The 20,336-nt window shown below is 37.7% G+C and overlaps 1 protein-coding gene across 5 annotated transcripts in view; it reads right to left on the bottom strand.

Moving 5' to 3' along the window:
- The window catches only part of SH3D19 (SH3 domain containing 19), a 188,222-nt gene that overhangs the window by 83,497 nt on the left and 84,389 nt on the right, over window positions 1–20,336 (bottom strand). For all 5 annotated transcript variants that reach the window (XM_043567522.1, XM_043567539.1, XM_043567531.1 and 2 more), the window contains exon 2: window positions 11,831–11,870. In XM_043567522.1, coding sequence (XP_043423457.1) covers window positions 11,831–11,870 — 40 coding nt within the window. The remainder of the gene's footprint in view (window positions 1–11,830; window positions 11,871–20,336) is intronic.

Raw genomic sequence — 20,336 nt, 5'->3', positions numbered from 1 at the left:
ACTAAGTTATAATTCAGTGGTTGGACTATGAGTAATTTTAATTTTTTTCTTTCTTAAGATAAACTTTCTTTTTTAAATAAAATTCCTAATTTATTCTTTTTTATTTTTTATTTTTTTTTAACGTTTATTTATTTTTAAGACAGAGAGAGACAGAGCATGAATGGGGGAGGGTCAGAGAGAGGGAGACACAGAATCGGAAACAGGCTCAAGGCTCTGAGCTGTCAGCACTGAGCCCGACGCGGGGCTCGAACTCACGGACCGTGAGATCGTGACCTGAGCCAAAGTCGGCCGTTTAACTGACTGAGCCACCCAGGCGCCCCAAGATAAACTTTCTATAATAAAAATGCATTACTTTGTAGTCCAAGTTTTAATCATAATTTATAAGCTTAGTGAAAGGGGAAAATGTTCATGTTATAATGTTAAAAATAATTTTAAACAGTATATTCATAAGCCCCTATGTTAAAATTATAGTATCTGTTTAAAAAGATATACCAAAATGTGATAGTGATTAATTATAAAGAGATGGAATTATGGATGATTTTTTTCTTTTATATGCTTATTTTTCCCGAAATTTTTTTTTTAATTTTTTTTAACGCTTATTTATTATTGAGAGAGACAGACAGACCATGAGCAGGGGAGGGGCAGAGAGAGGGAGACAAAGAATCTGAAGCAGGCTCCAGGCTCTGAGCTGTCAGCACAGAGCCCAACAACGGGCTCAAACTCACAAACCGCGAGATCATGATCTGACCCGAAGTTGGACGCTTAACCGACTGAGCCACCCAGGGGCCCCTTTCCCCAAGTTTTCTATCATAAACATATTCTGCTTTGTTTTTTAATTTTATTAAATTTTTTTTTAATATTTATTTTTGAGAAAGAGAGAGAGAGCACACAAGTGGTGGAGGGGCAGAGAGAGAGGGAAATAGAGAATCCGAAGCAGGATCTATGCTGACAGCAGAGAGTCAAAAGCAGGGCTCAAACTCATGAACTGTGAGATAATAACCTGAGCTGAAGTCAGATGCTTAACTGATCAAGCCACCCAGGTGCCCAAGAATATATTCCACTTTATAATCAGAACAAATAAATGTAACTTCATTAAAAAAAAAAAAAAAAAAAAGCAATGGAGTTAAAGATAGGAATTAACCATATGGAAAAATTCTGAAGAATGGAGTTCAGCTGATAAAGATTTTTTCTACTTGGAACTTAAGAGTCTGTAACCAGGGGCACCTGGGTGGCTCAGATGGTTAAGTGTCCAACACTTGGTTTCAGCTCAGGTTGTGATCTCACAGTTTGTGGGACTGAGCCCCATGTTGGGCTGTGTGCTGACAACAACAGCACAGGGTGTGCTTGGGATTCTCTCTGTGGCCCTCACCTATGCTCTCATGAGTGCATGCTCTTTTCTGTCAAAATAAATAAACCTGGAGGAAAAAAAAAAAAAAAAAGAATCTGTAACCAAAGAGAAACTACTGGGCAATAGATGGGGATAAACTTTAAGTCCTGCTTGTCATCCCGAGGTAGCATCCCTGAACTGACTGCCTGGAACAAGGCAGTGTACCAGAGACAGTATTATCTACAGGAAACCAGTTTACAATTGAGGGGATGTTTGTATTTTAGACACAATGTTACTCTGAAGCATTCAGACAATTAGACAACCAACACTCTCCTTTTATCTCCTTAATTTCCAAAGGGTACTGCTTCTCAAACCTCCTTTCCAAAAGGAGAGGGACACACACATGAGTCCTTGGGCATGCTTGCCTTATTTTGCTGCATTTAGAAGTGTGGCATAAGCGTGGGCAAGCTCACTCTGCATCTCTGCAGAGCTCCTCTACAACTGGAACAAGATCAGAAGTGACAAAAATTTGACTTATTATCTGGAGGAGCAAACAACCAAAAGGGCCTAAGCCTTCAACCTTGAAATTGTATTTTTGGGACCAGGCATGATTTCTGGTTTTGAGAAGGGTTTTATGTATAAGGATAAGAATGAATTTTGATCAACGGCAGTTTACTATTAATGAGACAGGAGGTAAGTGGGCTACTAAGTAGTTGTTTAGCAATTTTGTGCACGCTAAGATTCTTCCAGGAATTAGAATAATTGTGTGGCTTATAGTCCTAATCAGTGCTCTTGAAGAATGTGATATATGTTGCGCCACTAAGAGACAACATTTAAAGAAAACACAGAAGTCCAGCTGAATGCAGATATTTATTAGCTGGGGTAAAACCATAACCTAGGAACAGACTGAGATCCACAAAGATGTATACAAAGTTCACTCCACTACAGGATATTTATTATAGATTCTGTAGAACTATATAAATAATTGCTTCTAAATTATACTGCAGAAAAATAAAGAACTAATATAAAATATAACTGACCCAAGGGAAAGAGAGGAAAGAATTAGGATGAAAAAATTTAAGGGCCGGCCAGGCACTTCATATGCTCCTTGGACTGCTAAGAAATGGGTGGCCATGCATGCCCATTCTGAGAAAAAGCAATAAATACAGGACCAGCAGCTTTTCCAAAGTTAACTGCCAGCTGATAGTTTAATTTGAAAAAAACTCAGAGAAGCCCCCACACCAAGTACTATGGCAGTGGTAGGCCAGCTGATAAAACTTTTCAATTACCCAACCGATAAACCATATAAATGCTTCATTTTCATTCTCATCACACGGCGGGGGTTGGTGGGGATGCTAACGTCACATTTCTTAAAACCACAATAAAACAACATAATAAATATACATTCTCTGTAGAATGACATGAAATGTTAATAATCCTTTCACATCTCCCAGTGCAAAAGGATTTTTCCCCCCAAAACCTGCATACACTTTAATTTTTTACCTCTTTTATAGCATTACAGATGCTACAGCAAAAGTAATGTTTCTCTTATAGCTTAGAAAACATAATGCGAGAGAGTAATTACACACAAGCTATAGTTTATAGACGTACAGGAATCAAAACATATGGGCAGGGAGATGCTACAGAATTACAGCAGTTAAACTAAGCCCAGCAGAGCACGACATTTTAACAAACGTATTTAGAAAAGAGAAGATCAAAAACAAGTTAAATCTTTTGCTTTTAGCTAATCTATTTAAGTCATAATGTGATGATGCTAAAGTGTCAAATAAAAGCCTTAACATCTCTGTAAGACCAACAACAGGATACCAATGGAGAAAACCAAGACTCTTTCAAATTCTTAATAACAAAGTGGTTGCTGAATTTTAACATCATCAATTATTAAATCTGAGTGTACTGACCAATGTGCTACAAATATACTGCATGTTGAGTTTGAATGTCTCCCTGTGCAGGGTGACATTTCAGGCTATACTATGTGGAGGGGGGTTGAAATGGACCCTACTGAACCTGCAGTGACACAAAACTATCATGAAGCGACCTGAGAGTAGGGAAGAGAGTACAAATGTAAGGTATATAACATTTCAAAACTTAAGATAATTATGAATGAGAGTAAGAGTTCAATAGAACCTTGGGGGAAAAAAATCTAACTTAAAAGAAACAACAGAGGCTTTCTCACATATGTATGCACACGATACAAACATAAAGATGTTTACTGCAGCAGTATTTCTGCTGCTATTGATAAACAACCCAAATGCTATTAATAAAGGGCTAGTTAAGTAAATAATAATATAATTACATGAGAAAATTCTATGTAGCAGTTTAAAAAAATAATGAAGGAGAAAGTGACATGGTCAAACTTTCTAAAATCTAAATGAAAAGGGCAAGTTTGCATAAATATATACAAACATATATATACACACACATATATACATATATACTACACACACTCATCCCTGCTATTGTAAATATAACTTGAATATACACTATATATATGCATAGAAGGTAGACTAGGATAGACACTGAACCACTATACTGTTAAAAATAGTTGCCTATGGAATAAAGGCAGACACCATGTTTCTGTACTACTAAAAAGTGTTTTCATGTATTACTTGTATAACTTTTTTTTTAATGTTTATTTTTGAGAGAGAGAGAGAGAGAGAGAGAGAGAGAGAGTGAGAGAGCACGAGTAGGGGAGGAACAGAGAGAGAGGGAGACACGGAATCGGAAGCAGGCTCCAGGCTCTGAGCGGTCAGCACAGAGCCCGACACAGGACTCAAACCCACAAACCGTGAGATCATGACCTGAGCCAAAGTCAGATGCTTAACCGACTGAGGCACCCAGGTGCCCCTACTTGTATAACTCTTAAGTGAGAAAATGAAATAGAAATCTGCAAAGCAAGGGGCGCCTGGGTGGCTCAGTCAGCTGAGCATCCCAACTTCAGCTCATGATTTCATGGTTTGTGAGATGGAGCCCTGCACTGGGCTCTCTGCTGTCAGCGCAGAGACCACACTGGGTTTGAAGGCCATATGGTTTTCGTTGTAAGTAGTCAACTCTGCTGTTTAAATGCAAAATCAGCCATAGAGAATATGCAAACAAATGAGCATGAATGAGTTCCTATAAAAACAGGTGGCAGGCCAGATTTGGCCCATTTGCGGACCTCCACTTCATACAAATAGTATCATTCTTTACCTATCTTTCTACAACTTGCCTTTTATCAGCCCAAATTATGTTTCTGAGATTAACCTACGTTGCCATATATAGTAAATTCCCTTAATCCAAACAGTGCTACTCCCAACATTCTTGTATGTGGTTCCTCTCTGGCACATGTGAAACAATTTCCTGAGGGCATATAATACCTGCTGGGTTGTAGGCTATGGGCATTTTCAGCTTCATCAGATATTGCTCAGTTGCTCTCTAAATAGGATACACCAAATTTTTTCATACATTCTTGTTATCATCAACTTTTGAGATTTCTGTGCCTACTTGAAAGAAGTGAAATAGTATCACATTATCATGTCACTGGTATATCTTAATAGTAGCAAGATAAATAAGGTTTTCAAATATTAGTTGGCTACTTAGCTTTCATCTTTTGTGAGTTCCCTAGCCATAGTTCCCTGTCTTTTTTCATTCTGTTATGTAGTTTCTTATTTATGGACACATTTATTTATAGACACTGGCCTTTGCTGCCTGTGTGCATTGCATACCCATGCTTTTCACATGCTTTTGAGGTCTTCATACACATAAGGTGTTGTGTTTTTTTTAATGTGTATTTATTTATCTTGAGGGAGAGAAAGAGAGTGGTACGTGTGTGCGAGTGGGGAGAGGGGGAAAGAGAGAGGGAGAAAGAATCTCAAGCAGGCTCCACACCTGACATGAGACTTGATCTCACAAACCATTAGATCATGACTTGAGCAAAAATCAAGAGCCAGATGCTTAACTGTCTGAGCCACCCAGGCACCCCTATGTACTTAAGGTTTAAATTTTCACATAAATTTACTAATCCTCTTCTTTGTGGTCTGTACTTGTTAAGCCTTGTTTAAGAACACATTCCTTACCCCAAAGTCATAAAGATAGTCTCATTTATTTCTTCAAAATGTTTTAGTTTCATTTTTGGACTTTTATGTATTTAGATTCTACCTTATATAAAACAAATTCCATCTGAATTTTTAAAAATATGGATAATCAATTTTTCCTGCATCATTTGCTGACATGTCCATTTCCCCCTTTAATCTGAATGCCGCCCCTATTACAGCATAAGACACAGAACTATGTGTATCCATCTATGTCTGTTGTGGACTCTATTTTGTTCCCTTGACCTGTCCTTCTGTTTGTTGACAAAACACTGTCTTAATTACTTGCAGGAGTCCACCTCCCTCTTCTGAACTTCAAAAATGCCTTGGTATTTCTTCCTATTCCTTAAAATTTCATTTTGTTGAGTTCAAACATTTTTTGTGTGATTTTTCTGAAATTTCACTGAATTTTACAAATAGATGTCAAAGGGGATTGTAACTTCTTAAAGGTGGTTTTAAGAAGGTGTTTGGAAGACAGATTCAAATGATAATGCTTGAGTAGTAGATTTAGGGTTCTCATTTCAATGCCTTCTTGTGGGTTTTTTGTTTTGTTTTGTTTTGCTGCTGTAAATTATTTCCTTGTAGTAGGTAAAACATTTAAGACAAAGTAGCTGATTTCAGCCCCCATAAGTCATTGGGATCTATTATTCAGAGCTGGTATGGTAGTAAAAAGAGCTCGTAACTTTCCATTCCTGACACTGCTTGCCACAGGGGCTTAACTTTCTTTATTATCTTTAGCTCCTACTTCTCTCTCAATTAGTTTCCCAAACTGTCATTTCATAGCACATTTTCCTATATGTTATTAATAGTTGTGTCTGGGAAAGGAAGTTACAAATTCAAACAAAATTTTAAAGTCCTGCATAGTAAATCTTTCACTTGGGAGTTCTATAATGTACTTTAGCGTTTCAAAGACTCTTACTGGAGTCACAGCAAAAAAAAAAAAAAAAAGTCTAATTTTGTTTTGTTTTCTTTTGTTTGCTTTTAAAAAAATTTTTTTAAATGTTTTATTATTTTTTTTGTGTGTGACAGGGAGAGACAGAGCATGAGCAAGAGAGGGGCAGAGAGAGAGCGAGACACAGAATCCGAAGCAGGCTCCAGGCTCCGAGCTGTCCATACAGAACCTGACCCAGGGCTCAAACCCACAAACTGCAAGATCATGACCTGAGCCAAAGTCAGACACTTAACCAACTGAGCCACCCAGGAGCCCCTGTCTAATTTTGTTTTAATTCACCTTTTCACGGACTTTTTTGTGCATGAGTATTTATTTCTCGTAAACGGCTTAATATCCTACATAAGAATATTCCATGGGATATCAATTTGGTAAATGGTGTATTTAAACTAATAAGGAAAAGATAAGAAGAAGGCAAATATTTCTGACTTCAACAAAGCTCAATCAGCAATAAGCAAAATTTTTAAACACCAACATCAAAAACTCATCAAAAAGCATCCAGCAAGTCACTTAGAGATGCTTAAGCAGTATTTTTAGCTTGAGGTCTTAGTGTTGGCCTCTTCTTTTAACTTGATAAGAGTAATGCTTTCCTTCCTTCAGCACTGAAATGAAAGGCAGACATCCAGATTTATTCACTTCTCACTGGGAAAGCTATAGAAGTGTTTGGCCTTATAAAAATACAAACAAAAGAAACACATCTCATCCTTGCTGGCGTTCACGCCATCATTCTTGCTACTGAATGAGTGGCCTGAGGAGAACCAACAAACATACCAAAATTAAGTGACTTTTGTTTATATTCTCTACTTTCTGCTCTATTTTTTTTAATTATTTTTTTTAATGTTTATTTATTTTTGAGAGAGAGAGAGACAGAGCATGAATGGGGGAGGGTCAGAGAGAGAGGGAGACAAGAATCCGAAGCAGGCTCCAGGCTCTGAGCTGTCAGCACAGAGCCCGATGCGGGGCTCGAACTCTCGGACCATGAGATCATGACCTGAGCCGAAGTCGGACGCTCAACCGACTGAGCCACCCAGGAGCCCCCCTTTCTGCTCTACTGATGCAGCAGGTATTCTGCCCGACACTGCAGGCCTGGTGGGGTAGTCCTGCTCGTCTGACAATGGCAGGAAAAGAACAGGTCACTGCCAGTCTCAGCAGACCTCTGGACAGAAAAAAATGGCCTTTCCTGGAAAAACGTCTCTCCTTTCTTATTACTTCTTATTGTACTTGTAACAAACATAGTCAATAACAGTTATGGGTGAGCTTTCCAGAGTCAGATTCTTCCCAATTTGCAAGGGAAAAATAGTGGCATTTTCCCTTCTCTCTTTGAACTACAACTGTCATTTATTCAACAAACATTTACTTATTAAGTGCTTATCATGGACCGGGCACTGTACTAAATACTTAAGCTTACCAGGACTAGTAGCATAGTCCTTGAGAATCTGAGTCTTTTCCGAATATCCTGAAGAGTACCACAAGCATTTTCTGAAGCAGAAATTAGGAAGACTAGATCCCTGAGATTGGGAGTGTAAATCCAAAACAATGGGTGCTCTGTGCTCAGACTTTTTCTTATTTTCTATGGTACCCTGAGCCCAGATTAGGGCCTCTGAACAAATACCTATTGGCTATTGAATGAGCAAGAAACTGGAACCACCTAGAATAATAATTCTGCAATGTGTGAACCTTTTCTCTTATGCCCAGCACTAGTTCGTCTAGCTTTTCACAATGCTCCCTTACAGAGTGACCCATTCCATCTTTGACCAGCTGTTAGGAAATCCTTCTCACATTGTGCAGAAATAATCCCCCTCAACTTCTACCCATGGAGGCACATTCTGCCCTCTGGGACTCTATGGAACACAGAACAGCTCCCTCCACTGCTACTTTTTAACTTGGAAATTTCAAGTCTACTGAAAAAGTTGAAGGAACAGCACAATTAACCCCACATATCCTTCATCTTTTCACCAATTACTATTTTGCCATATTTACTCTGTTTTACCTCTTGTTCATTTTTCTTCTCATAAATCACTTGAAATTTATTTTGTGAACATAAGACTACACCACCTCTATTACTTTCTTGTACATCTATTAAGAATAAGGACATTCTCCCACAAAACAGCATTCCTATTATATACCTAAGTTTTATTAATAAATATTATCTAAAGTAAAATTCATATTTAAATTTTTCTAATTATTCCCAAAGTGTTTATAAAAATCTGGATTTTATTTATTTATTTATTTTTTTAATTTTTTTTTTCAACATTTATTTATTTTTGGGACAGAGAGAGACAGAGCATGAACGGGGGTGGGGCAGAGAGAGAGGGAGACACAGAATCGGAAACAGGCTCCAGGCTCTGAGCCATCAGCCCAGAGCCTGACATGGGGCTCGAACTCACGGACCGCGAGATCGTGACCTGGCTGAAGTCGGACGCTTAACCGACTGCGCCACCCAGGCACCCATAAAAATCTGGATTTTAAAATTCCAATTTAAAGAAAAATTCAGTCTCTTTTAATCTAGATTTTTTTTTTTTAGCCTTTTAGTATTTTTCATTACATGATCTGGTTTTACCAGGATTACTAGCCTGTAAGTGATATCTACGTGTATTGCTAATGCACCATGTGGAGGCACATACTCTCAGGATGTCTCACTAGTAATGATATAAGTTGACTGCCTGATTAAGAATGAGATCCCTAGATCTATTCATTGAAAAGGTACATTTCCCCTTTGTAACTGGAAGCTTAAAATAATTTTAAGGCAGTGTAAATGTATGTCCCTCCAACTATTTTTTACCCAACTTTTAGGAGCTACTGATAATCCTTGCCTGAATCAACTATTACACTAAGAATTATAAAATGATGATTTTCTGATTCTATGATCTTTCCTGCATGGTTTTTTAAAAATCCAATGTGTTAGAATCCATTATCATTTAAAAATTTTTTGATACCCCAATTGTCCCAGATTTGGCCAGTGGGAGGCTCCTGAAACCGCCTCCTATGCTTTTTTAAAAATACATTTTCCTCATCTTTTTAACTTTATTTATTTATTTTGAGAGAGAGAGACAGAGAGACAGAGGGAGGGAGGGAGAGTACACGAATGGGGGAGGAGCAGAGAGAGAAGAAAAGAGAGAATCCCAAGTAGGCTCCACACTGTCAGCACAGAGCCTGACATGGGGCTCAAACTAACAAATCTCGAGATCATGACCTGAGCTGAAATCAAGAATCAGTTACTTAACAAACTGAACCACCCCTAGGCACCCTGTAAGGCCTTTTGACATGACCCATTAGCTGAACATTTCCTCTTCCCATCACACCATGAGTCCAGGCTCACCTGTACTTTCCCCTCCCCAGACCTGGTATCAGCCATTCCTCCAAGGATACCTGGTTCCTGGTAGTGGGGACAGGCATTTAGGAGGAACAAGTCTGCTAGTGTCTTCTACATACCAGCCAGTTGCTCAGAGGTGCTCAAAGTCAGTTACTTCTGTCCCATATACCTCCCCTAACTTGCACACCTAGGCTAAATTCACCAAACTCCTTACACAAGTCTTCTTGTGACTTAACTTTGATTTCTACCCTACTCTTCTCTTTCATATTCCCTGTCCCAACTCAGCTGCTTTCTTCAATGCTGGTGGTTCCCAACCTGCCTATACATCAGAATCACTGACGGATTTCTTTACTAGACAGATTCCCAGGATCCACTCATTCCATATTTACTGAATAGGAATCTCTGGAGTAGAGTATGGGACTCTGTTTTTGATTTTAAGTTCCTCAAGTGATATCGATATAGACAGTCACTGCATACTTCACTTTTTCAAGGCCTTGTGGATCCAAAATTGGATATAGTATCATAAACTATGGTCTAGAGCTATGACTTTTCTTATATTGGACATTATAATTCTTTCAGTACAATTAAATCAATGCTGACATTTTTGAGTGAGGTGTAGGCAATGACATAAAATTATTGACTTATGACAAATTTATGAAGAACTAAATCTTCAAGACTTTTTTTCCAAACATAGTTATAACCCCGTTATTTCCTTATGTTCCATTGGTCTTTCACACCTAAGTGTAAGGATTTATATTTGTTCCAATTAAAACTTACATGGTTTGATTTAGTCAAATGTTCAGTATGCCAAGAGTCTTACGGATCCTGATTTTATCAGACGAAGTGTTTTTTGTTTTTTTTTTACCATTCCAACTTCATGCCATTCACAGTTAAACACGCTGTCAAAGTCTTCTCTCTTACATTGCCTTTTCCTATTATTTTTTAAGTATTAAAAAAAAAATCAGTCTTACAGACTTTTGTACAATTGTGGTGGTGGTTATATAACTGTACGTATTTGTCAACACTCCTAGAATCATATACCAAGAAGTGTGAACTTTTACATATGTGAATTATACCTGGAAAAAAAAATCAGCCTTATATTCCAAATACTCTGTTGTATTTTCCTCCCAGATTAGGTCTCACTAACCTGTTCTGACTGACCATCTCTGCAAGATGGAAGAGCAACTAATGGAGTTTTCATAGATTTTGTATTTTTATTCATTTGAGGTCAGTGCATTCTGGGTTTGATACCTTGAAAAAGCATCAGTATTTGGTTTATCAGAACAGTCAACCCAGTAAACGCATTATTACCATATTATCAGTTCCCACAACACAAAATGCAAAGAAAAAGTGATGTACTGTGGAATAAGGTAAAAATGGTATTAAAGAAATTATAATCCTTCACAGAACTAGGCTAAAGGGAAAAAAAAAAATTGAACACAGGCCTGTCATTCTGGTGTAGGAGTAGAAGGTACAGAATTTTCTACCTGTAAGTTTGACAAGGATTTTTAAGAATACTCTTCAGTGCTGGTGAAGGTCTTGTTTGAAATACACTCTCAGTGTGAGTGAGAGGCTTAGTGAAACAGGCTTCCCGCCCTTTGAAACTATGTAACAGGAACTTAAAGAATTCAACTGGAATACATATATACTGACAAAAACTAGAAGAACTGCACAAGTTTTTTAGCAGTAACCAGCCATCTGTAGCTAATGGAAGACAAGCTGTTTTGCTTTGTTTTTTAATACTTTGTATTTAAAAAAAATTTTTTAATATTTCTACAGTGAGCCCATGTTAGTTTTATAATTAGGAAAAAAGAAATGCACACTTATAAAAATATCGGTCAAAGAAAACCACCAAAGGAAGGAAATAGAGATAAAATAATTTTTTTTTTTTATGAAGATTTACCTGTCACTGATAGGAATACTCAAAATTAAGTATGTCTTTCAGGTATAATCAATAATTTCATAAAGAATTTTTGTTCATGAAATATAAAGAATATGTTCAGGGAATAAAAAGAAATGTTTCCCTTGTGAAGCTTCTCTGAATGCCACAGATTCAAATATACAAGAACTCTATAAGGAATACTTGTACTACCTCCAAATATTTTCCAAATGAGAAGTGTTATACAGAATTATTAAATAGTGTAAACTCATACCTTGAAGAACGATGCTCTGGTTTATTTCGTTCGTTGCAATCTGTAAAGAAAGAAGACAGTTACATGTCAAAATGCTCTTCAGAAGCCCTGGAAAAAAAGTTCTTAAATACCAGCTGCTACACCATTAGATTTCACAAAGCACTGTTCAAAGGTTGCTGTGTCTTCCCCTGTATAAGGCTCTTCATCAGAGTTGAGAGGATCTTACAGAAGAGGTACAAAGGATACAAAGACAGGCATGTAAAATTTTTATGGTTGGTTAAAATCATCTACTTGGAAAGTATATCATTACATGTATTATTTCATTTCCAAAGATCTTTGCTGTGAAAGAAAAAAAACCCAAAACAAAGATCTTTGCTGTTTTAAACACTTTGCTAAAACCCAAACAAATTTAGCTAAGGAAAGAAAGTAAGGAAACTGAAAAGCCACAGATTACTCAGCTCAAAAAAATCATTCCATGAATCATGGTTGGCAAAAGCTTCCAACAGGATGGGGAGGGGAAAAAAAATGAGCAGTCAGCTACAGCAACATCTGCAAACATACTGAGACCCATACAGCCTCATTCTTAACTCTCTATTGCCCAAAACTGTTCAGAAGTTGGATTTCAAGGTCTCACTGATAATTAGGTCTAATGTGCTATAGAGGGCAGTGACTCTCAACTAGGGGCAATTTCACTCCTCCTCCCCCAGGGGACACTTGACAATGCCTGGAGACATTTTTGGTTGTCACAACTGAGTAAGAGGGAGCTACTGGTATCTAGTGGATAGAGAAACCAAGGATGCGGTTAAACATCCTACAATGCACCCTACAGCAAAGAATTATCTCACCCAAAATGTCAATAGTCCTGAGGGTGAGACACTTTGCTATAAGGTAATTGACAAGAGCATGGCTGCTTGAAGTTTTCAAAAGTGTCTCTTGGGACTCTGTAAAATGTTGTTAATCCACTGAAGACTATTATATACAAGAGAGAGAACTACAAAATCCACAGGTTGTCTTTTTTTTTTTTTACTCCAAGTAACAATTTTTTTTTCAGTACATGCTTAAAAATAAACAAAGGGAAAAGGTCTCAGTGTTAAGGAAAAACAACAGAAAGCAATGTATACGCCACAATAAAACCCTATGCAATGACTTTTTAAAAATCTCATGCAATGTTATCAAAATATAGTTTTCCAAAGTATCTTCTGAATTAATACTAACAATATAGAATTTAATGGCAAAACAAAGATTAGACAGGAACTCTTTTATTTCCCCCTATGCTCGTGGAGCAGCATAAAGATTTATAATAAAAACATACTATAAAACTTCTAGAGAGAATTATGGAAGAAAACGTATAGGATTCACATAGTTAAATATATGTATCAATTCTTTCTGAATAGGTTCATAATGAAAACGAAATTTTTTTCAAACCAAGGCGTTAGTACACAAGAAGTATGTTTTCTGAAAGACTAACAAGTAGGAAGATTCACAATAAAACATGTTTGTTTAGATATAATGCTCTCCAAAATGCACAACGTTAATATGCTTCTGGTTCCAGTTTCTCTACACAGTGACCTAGTGTTACTGCCGCTTTTAAAACTTTCGTTTTAATTTACCTTAGTTTTACACCCCCTCAAATAAAAATACCATGGTTTTTCATTTGTTGAGAACTAAAGATTTAAAGTCCTAGCAACAAAGCGCACAATTTAATCATTATTGTTTTCAATCGTTCCTCTTCAGTAATAGGCTGCTAGTTCTGCTAACAAAAGTAAAATATCTCAAAGCAAAGCTATAAACTGGACGCAGATCAAGTTTCCTCATATAAAAAAGCAACAACTCTTACCTGTGGCTAAAGATGAGCTAAAAGTCTGCCCGTAATACCATTTGATGTGGCTGTGATCCTAGTTTCATAGAGTTTATTTACTCATGTAATAGCAAATTCCCCCCTACAAGACTCCCTACTGGTACAACACAGGAGGGGAGAAACAGAGTCACAATGCAAGTAAACAAGACTCAGCACCCGAGGGCTTCCCTCCAGGGCCTGTTCTGATTGGCAGATGTGCTATGACCAATCTGCACAGCTGGAACATGTCCACTCAGGAAGTGAATGGTTCATAGCTCTCCTTCGTTCTTGGTTAAAACAGTAAAGTCTACAGTCATTTTATACTTTGTGCTCTAAGAAGATACAAATGCCTCAGTACAGTACCTCTACTGAACTAGTTGATAATCTTTTGGAAGACACTTTAAACATTCCCTCCCAAATTCACTCAGTGTTATTTCCTATGGAAATATACATACACAGTGACTATAGCATGCTACTCCTAAGACCCATATATTTCAGAGTTTGAGGGTAAGGGTAAATTATCCATTACTCACAATATTCCCCATTCCCCAGCTCTTGACAATGGAAAACAAATTAAAACACATGTTCTTGTCTTTTTGTTTTTTCTCAAAGTGTGCTAATAATTGGATTTCACATTTTATCATAGCCATCTTTTATTTATTAAAACATTTTTTTAATGTTTATTTATTTTGAGAGAGAGAGAGAGCAGGGGAGGGGCAGGGAGAGGAGAGAGAGAGAATCCCAAGCAGGCCCTGAGCTATCAGCACAGAGCCTGACACAGGGTTCGAAATCACAAACCGTGAGATCATAACCTGAGCTGAAATCAAGAGTCAGATGCTTAACCTACTGAGCCACTCAGGTGCCCACATAAGTTATCTTTTTGCTTGAATATACATATATGTAGCATGTGTCTATTGTGTATTTGTGTGTCTATACAAATTTTTATATACTTACTTTGAAGCAAAGTAATTTTTATGACAGCCAAGACAATTGTGTAATCGTCAAGAAATAACATTAGTGGTGATGCTGAATTTTTGGCAAATTAATAAACGGCTATTATTTTCGTCCAAAATCCAAGACTGAACAAAACAAAGCACGGAGGGAGATTCAGGATCTGGATCTTGCCAACAATAACAAAACATTCGGATAAAGTTCCCTTAAGAAAAATGAAAACAAATTCATAGCAAATATGGAAATTTCATCTTAAGTATATATAGTGCTTTAAGCATATGGATTTTATTTATTTCAGATCAAATACTCTTTGGCACACATCCCCGATTTTTTCCAGAGTTTCTAATTTTTAAATAATTAGGAAAGAATATACTTGCAAAGGATTCCTGAACTTTTATATACTTAGAAATCATACAAATAACTTACGAGACCAAAGTCTTACCATTTATGTGAAAAAAAGGAGTTATTAAAAATAAGAATGCTCTAAAATTTAGTTGCCAAATGCTGCACATTTGCTGTGGGTAATGCACTCACTCCAGGGGCCCACCATGCAGAGCATGAGGATTTAGGTCACTTAAAGTTCACCAATACACTCTCAATGTGAAAGTCAGCACGGCGGGATTGTTATGTAAAAGTCTCTTGGTTTTGTAGGTATATGTCACACACACACACACACACACACACAGGGTGGGGAGGGAGAAAGAGAAAACATGCTTGCGTTCCCTATTCCTACTCATCCATGTTTCCTGGTAAATAAAGCTAATTGAGGAAATGGAAGAATACCCCGCAAACAGAAAGAGGCAGAAAATGAGGCAGAACTAGTGCAAAGGGGGCTGATGGCTGTATGTGTGTAAATGCTGTTGGCAGATGTAAAGGAGGCAATGCGGGAACCCATGGCACATCAAAGGGACAGAGATCAGGAGAGTGGTAGGAAGCTATCATGGGTCGTCGACTCAGTATGAGAACTCCAGATTACCCAAATTTTCCTGCCATGATGACTTCTGATTCTAAGTAATATGGACATACATGGATTCAAAGTTTACATATTTAGGTCACATTCCACTTACGTAGAAATGGGCTCCTGTTCTGGCAGGGACAGTTTTGGGGGAATGGGTAGGCAGAGTCTACTGATGTGTAACCCATCCAGGATGATTCTGAATCTAATAATAGGACAAACACTTTGAAATGAAGATGACAAAAATGCAAATGTCATCTTTTGCTTTGATTAAAACCATGAAGAATGGCTAACTTAGAACTTATTAGAATCCATGGTAAGACATTCAGGCTTTGAGGATTTGGCTTTGATCACTTTGCTGGATAGAAAAATCAAACCCCATTGGGTAGGGAACTCAGACTACTAACTCAAGTTGGCAGTGAAAAGTCCTAAATCATTCTTTGAAATTACTGGGAAGACTCAAACTACATGAATGAAAACACACAGACATGCTCACAATATAAGTAAGAAGTGGTATAATGCAATCTGTCTTGTACCTCATACTGGAGTATTAAAATGAATATTATCTTTAAAATTAGTATTATCTATGAAAGGATTCTGAACCGTACTCCCAAGTATTATTGTCAAGTTCCAGCTTGAGAGTATATAGTATGTTATTATTATTTTCTAACATTTATTTATTTTTGAGAGAGAGAGAGAGAGAGCACAAGCAGGGGAGGGGCAGAGAAAGAGGGAGACACAGAATCCGAAGCAGGGTCCAGGCTCTGAGCTGTCAGCACTGAGCCAGACACAGGGCTCAAACTCATGAACCACGAAATCATGACCTGAGCCAAAGATGGGACACTTAACCGACTGAGCCACCCCAGACATCGCTATATTATCTTTTTAAATCAATCAAACCTACAAAAATGCTGTGTGCCAATCAGTATTAACTAAAGGATCAACACATTCTGAAAAAGAACTCTTGGAGCAATACTATCATTACCCCTTTATTTATTAGAATAAATAAAACAATGGATCCATCCATTAGAAGATATTTATGGTTCATGAAGCTTACTTTGGTGACTCATTAAAAGATTGTGAAAGTAGTTCCACTCAAATAGACCATGTATGGAATTGTACATATATGAGATCAGAGTTTCAGACACTTTACTAAAGTCTTTACATAGTTCTTTTATTTAGGCAAAGAAAACTACAAATATATGTCTACTCGAAAAGAAGCCAGGGTTCAATCTACAAAATTACTGACAGTAATACTTATTCATCTCCTCCTTTGGATTCCATTTCACCACCCTTGTTCAGGTATGTTTCCAAACTCATTTTCAGTCACTTTTGAGACTCCCATAGTAAATAGTATATTGTTCTTTTAAATGGTACATTTTCAATAAATACACATTTGCTGTCGTTGAACTTAAAGTTACTACTACACCAAGAAATTAAAGACCATCTCGGTGAGTTACCACTGTGGGAGAGAAATGAGACATATTATAGAGAAGTTTACGTGACTGCTACCCACGCTTTTGTGGGTAAGTGGAAAAGTTTGGTCTACAGCACTGTCAATACTGACACCTTTCATTAATTTTCATTGTAAAATGCCTAAACTCATTAAAATGTAGCACCTTAACCACACAGGGAAGGAGAAATTAAGAGATGGAAGGGAAGTTTTTTTCAATAAGGAGTTATGTTTCAACAAAGAAGCAGATTGTGGAATCTGCTTTCTCTTTCCCATGCCTACTGTCTTTACCTATATTTTACATTCTGATCAGCACTTGTCAGACTGATGTGTCTTGACTGGATTTTCGGGTTCTAGTTTCTTTTCCTCCATTTCAGCCATGTTACTGGCCAGACAAATCCATGCCTCAGAAAAATTATGAATTACTACATGCACAGAGTCTAAGAGGATTACATGAGATAATGACAGTGACATCCTTAGCACTGCCTGGGCAAAGTAAGCACTCAATAAATGCCAACTGTCATCATGTTGTTAAAAGGGCAACTATTTACTAGTGGTAGTGACTGGTACTGCCTTGTAGTGACTACATTAAGTTAGTCTCTAAACATTGTTTTTCTCATCTACACAATGGGGCAGAATGTTATCCTGATGGCTTTTGTGAGGATAAATGAGCTAAAGGATATAAAGGGTATAAAGAACTTAGTACCTGGAAGATAAACTGTATGACTCTCTTACTACTATTCTTCCTATCTTTAATGCCTAGCTCAAAAACCACCTTCTTCATGAAATGTCCCTGACTCCCATTTCTTTTCAGCATCCTTGTATTAGTTTCCTATTGCTGCTGTAACAAATTACCACAAACTTAGTGGCTTAAAACAACAAAAATTTACTATCTTATGTAGTTCTAGTGGCCAGAAGTCAAAATAGGTCTCATTAGGCTAAAAGTCAAGGTGTTTGTAGGGCCACATTCCTTCTGAGGGCTCAAACTGAGAATCTGTTTCCTTGCCTTTTCTAATTTCCTAAGATCACCTGCATTCTTTGGGTTGTGGCCCCTTCCTCCAACCATGCAGCATCTTTAAGTCTCTCTCTCTCTCACTCGGACCTCTTCTGCCTCCATTTTCCACTTTATTTTTTTTTTAATTTTTTTTTTTTCACCATTTATTTATTTTTGGGACAGAGAGAGACACAGCATGAACAGGGGAGGGGCAGAGAGAGAGGAAGACACAGAATTGGAAACAGGTTCCAGGCTCTGGGCCATCAGCCCAGAGCCCGACACGGGGCTCGAACTCACAGGCCGCGAGATCGTGACCTGGCTGAAGTCGGACGCTTAACCGACTGCGCCACCCAGGCGCCCCTCCATTTTCCACTTTAAAGGACACGAAGGATTATACTGGGCTCACCAGGATCATCCAAAATTATCTATTCGTCTCAAGGTCAGTTGATTAGCAACCTTAACTCCTCTTTGCCGCACAATATAACAACCTCACAGGTTCCAGGGTTTAAGACATGGACATCTTTGAAGGGGCAACATTATTCTGCCTACCACATCCTACGTGAATTCTCATACTATCTAAATTGACACTTACCACGACAGTGTGTCTTATTATTTAAGGTTTTAGGCATGGGTCTATCCCCTTATCTAATCAGCATGTCTGATGAAGGCAAGACTATAAGACTGTCTTTTTTTTTTTTTTTAAGTAAGCCCTACACCCAGTGGATACTCTTGACCCCAACATCAAGAGTAGCATGCTCTACTGACTGTATCAGCCAGGCAACCCTAACAGGACTCTAATCTCTCTTTTTTTTTTATTTTATTTTTTATTTTTTAAAATTTACATCCAAATCAGTTAGCATACAGTGCAACAATAATTTCAGGAGTAGATTCCTTAGTGCCCCTTAAGGACTCTAATCTCTTAAACTCTGTTTCAGTCAGCCCTCTGTGAATGTTTGTTGATAATGATAATGTCCAATGATGCCCTGTTCTTTGGGCTATCTTTACTGGTAAAAAAATGTGTCTACCTAAATATTCCCATACATTTTTTACTTTTTATAAACATGGTAGTAATCTAAGAATCCCCTCTGCCCTATAATGAGCCACATTTGGTCTACTCTGGTCTCAATGTAGCTCTCACCAAACCAAACCAAACCAAACCAAACCACACATAGGAGAAGAAATCACAGCACATTTCAACTTGAAGGAGAATCATCTATTTAGCAACAGACTGCTACTTTAAAAGTTATTTTTTTAAATGGTTCAACTGAGGGATGCCAAGGTGGCTCAGTTGGTTAAGTGTCCAACTTTAGCTCAGGTTATGATCTCACAGTTCATGGGTTTGAGCCCTGTGTCGGGCTCTGTGCTGACAGCTCAGGGCCTGGAGCCTGCTTAATTCTGTGTCTCCCTCTCTCTCTGCCCCTCCCCTGCTCATGCTCTCTCTTTCAAAAACAAGTAAACATTAAAAATGGTCCAACTGAATCATTATGATTATTGAGTTTGACTCACTATTGAATCAGGCTTTTTAAGTTAGTAGTTTCAGAGATGAAAAATCAGAGCCACTGCCCCTTTTCATCCCAAGGTGCATTTGGTAGAAACTTTAGGAAGATGGACATTTTATTCAGTGCCACTCAGGTCCTGGGAGCAAGGTGACGAGTGAGCAGATATGGAATCAGGCTTAGTAACAGGGTGGCATCAACTCTCCTTGCTGTTCCCACCTCAGGCTCCCTAATGATTGTCTTAATAATTACTTTCAGACCTCTCTTTGTTATCAAATCACACCTTTTCAGCAAATGAAACTTGTGATTCAAGAAGGGATAAAAAAGACCTTTTAGTTAAATATAAATTTCTATTCTCTCAACTACCAAATTAAAAATATTAGACCCATATTCAAGATACTAGGTCATTTCTAAGGGTTTTTCTAACGGAGTCATAAATTTTACCTTGAGTTAAGATGCCACAAGAAAGGTAACTTGCGAGAGTGACCTAATAACGGGCATTTCTTTCAGTGTTTCCCAAGTTATAATAACCTCTTGGTAGTCACAAAGCATATTAGTATCTTAAAGGCTCTGAGAAATCTTGCAATTAAAAAAATTTGTTTAACTTTAACACAACATTTCCCAAACTATTTTGAGGATGAAATGTTTCTTACAAAATCAGACTTGATATCTGGTCCATTGGCACACAGTGTTATCTTATCATCACCATCCAGTCCCCTGGAAAATCAAAGTCCCTCACACAGAGCTTGGGTTTGGATCTCCACGGCCAGCACCATGCCTGACATGTAGATGGCACTTTTCTACTGAACTCAACTCCTACTGGTGTAGGGCCAGATCCAAA

Source organism: Prionailurus bengalensis, chromosome B1 (genome assembly GCF_016509475.1).
Source record: "Prionailurus bengalensis isolate Pbe53 chromosome B1, Fcat_Pben_1.1_paternal_pri, whole genome shotgun sequence".
Lineage (NCBI taxonomy): Eukaryota > Metazoa > Chordata > Mammalia > Carnivora > Felidae > Prionailurus > Prionailurus bengalensis.
Note: the sequence above shows the minus strand (reverse complement) of the source record. Positions and strands in the feature narration are given on the sequence as shown.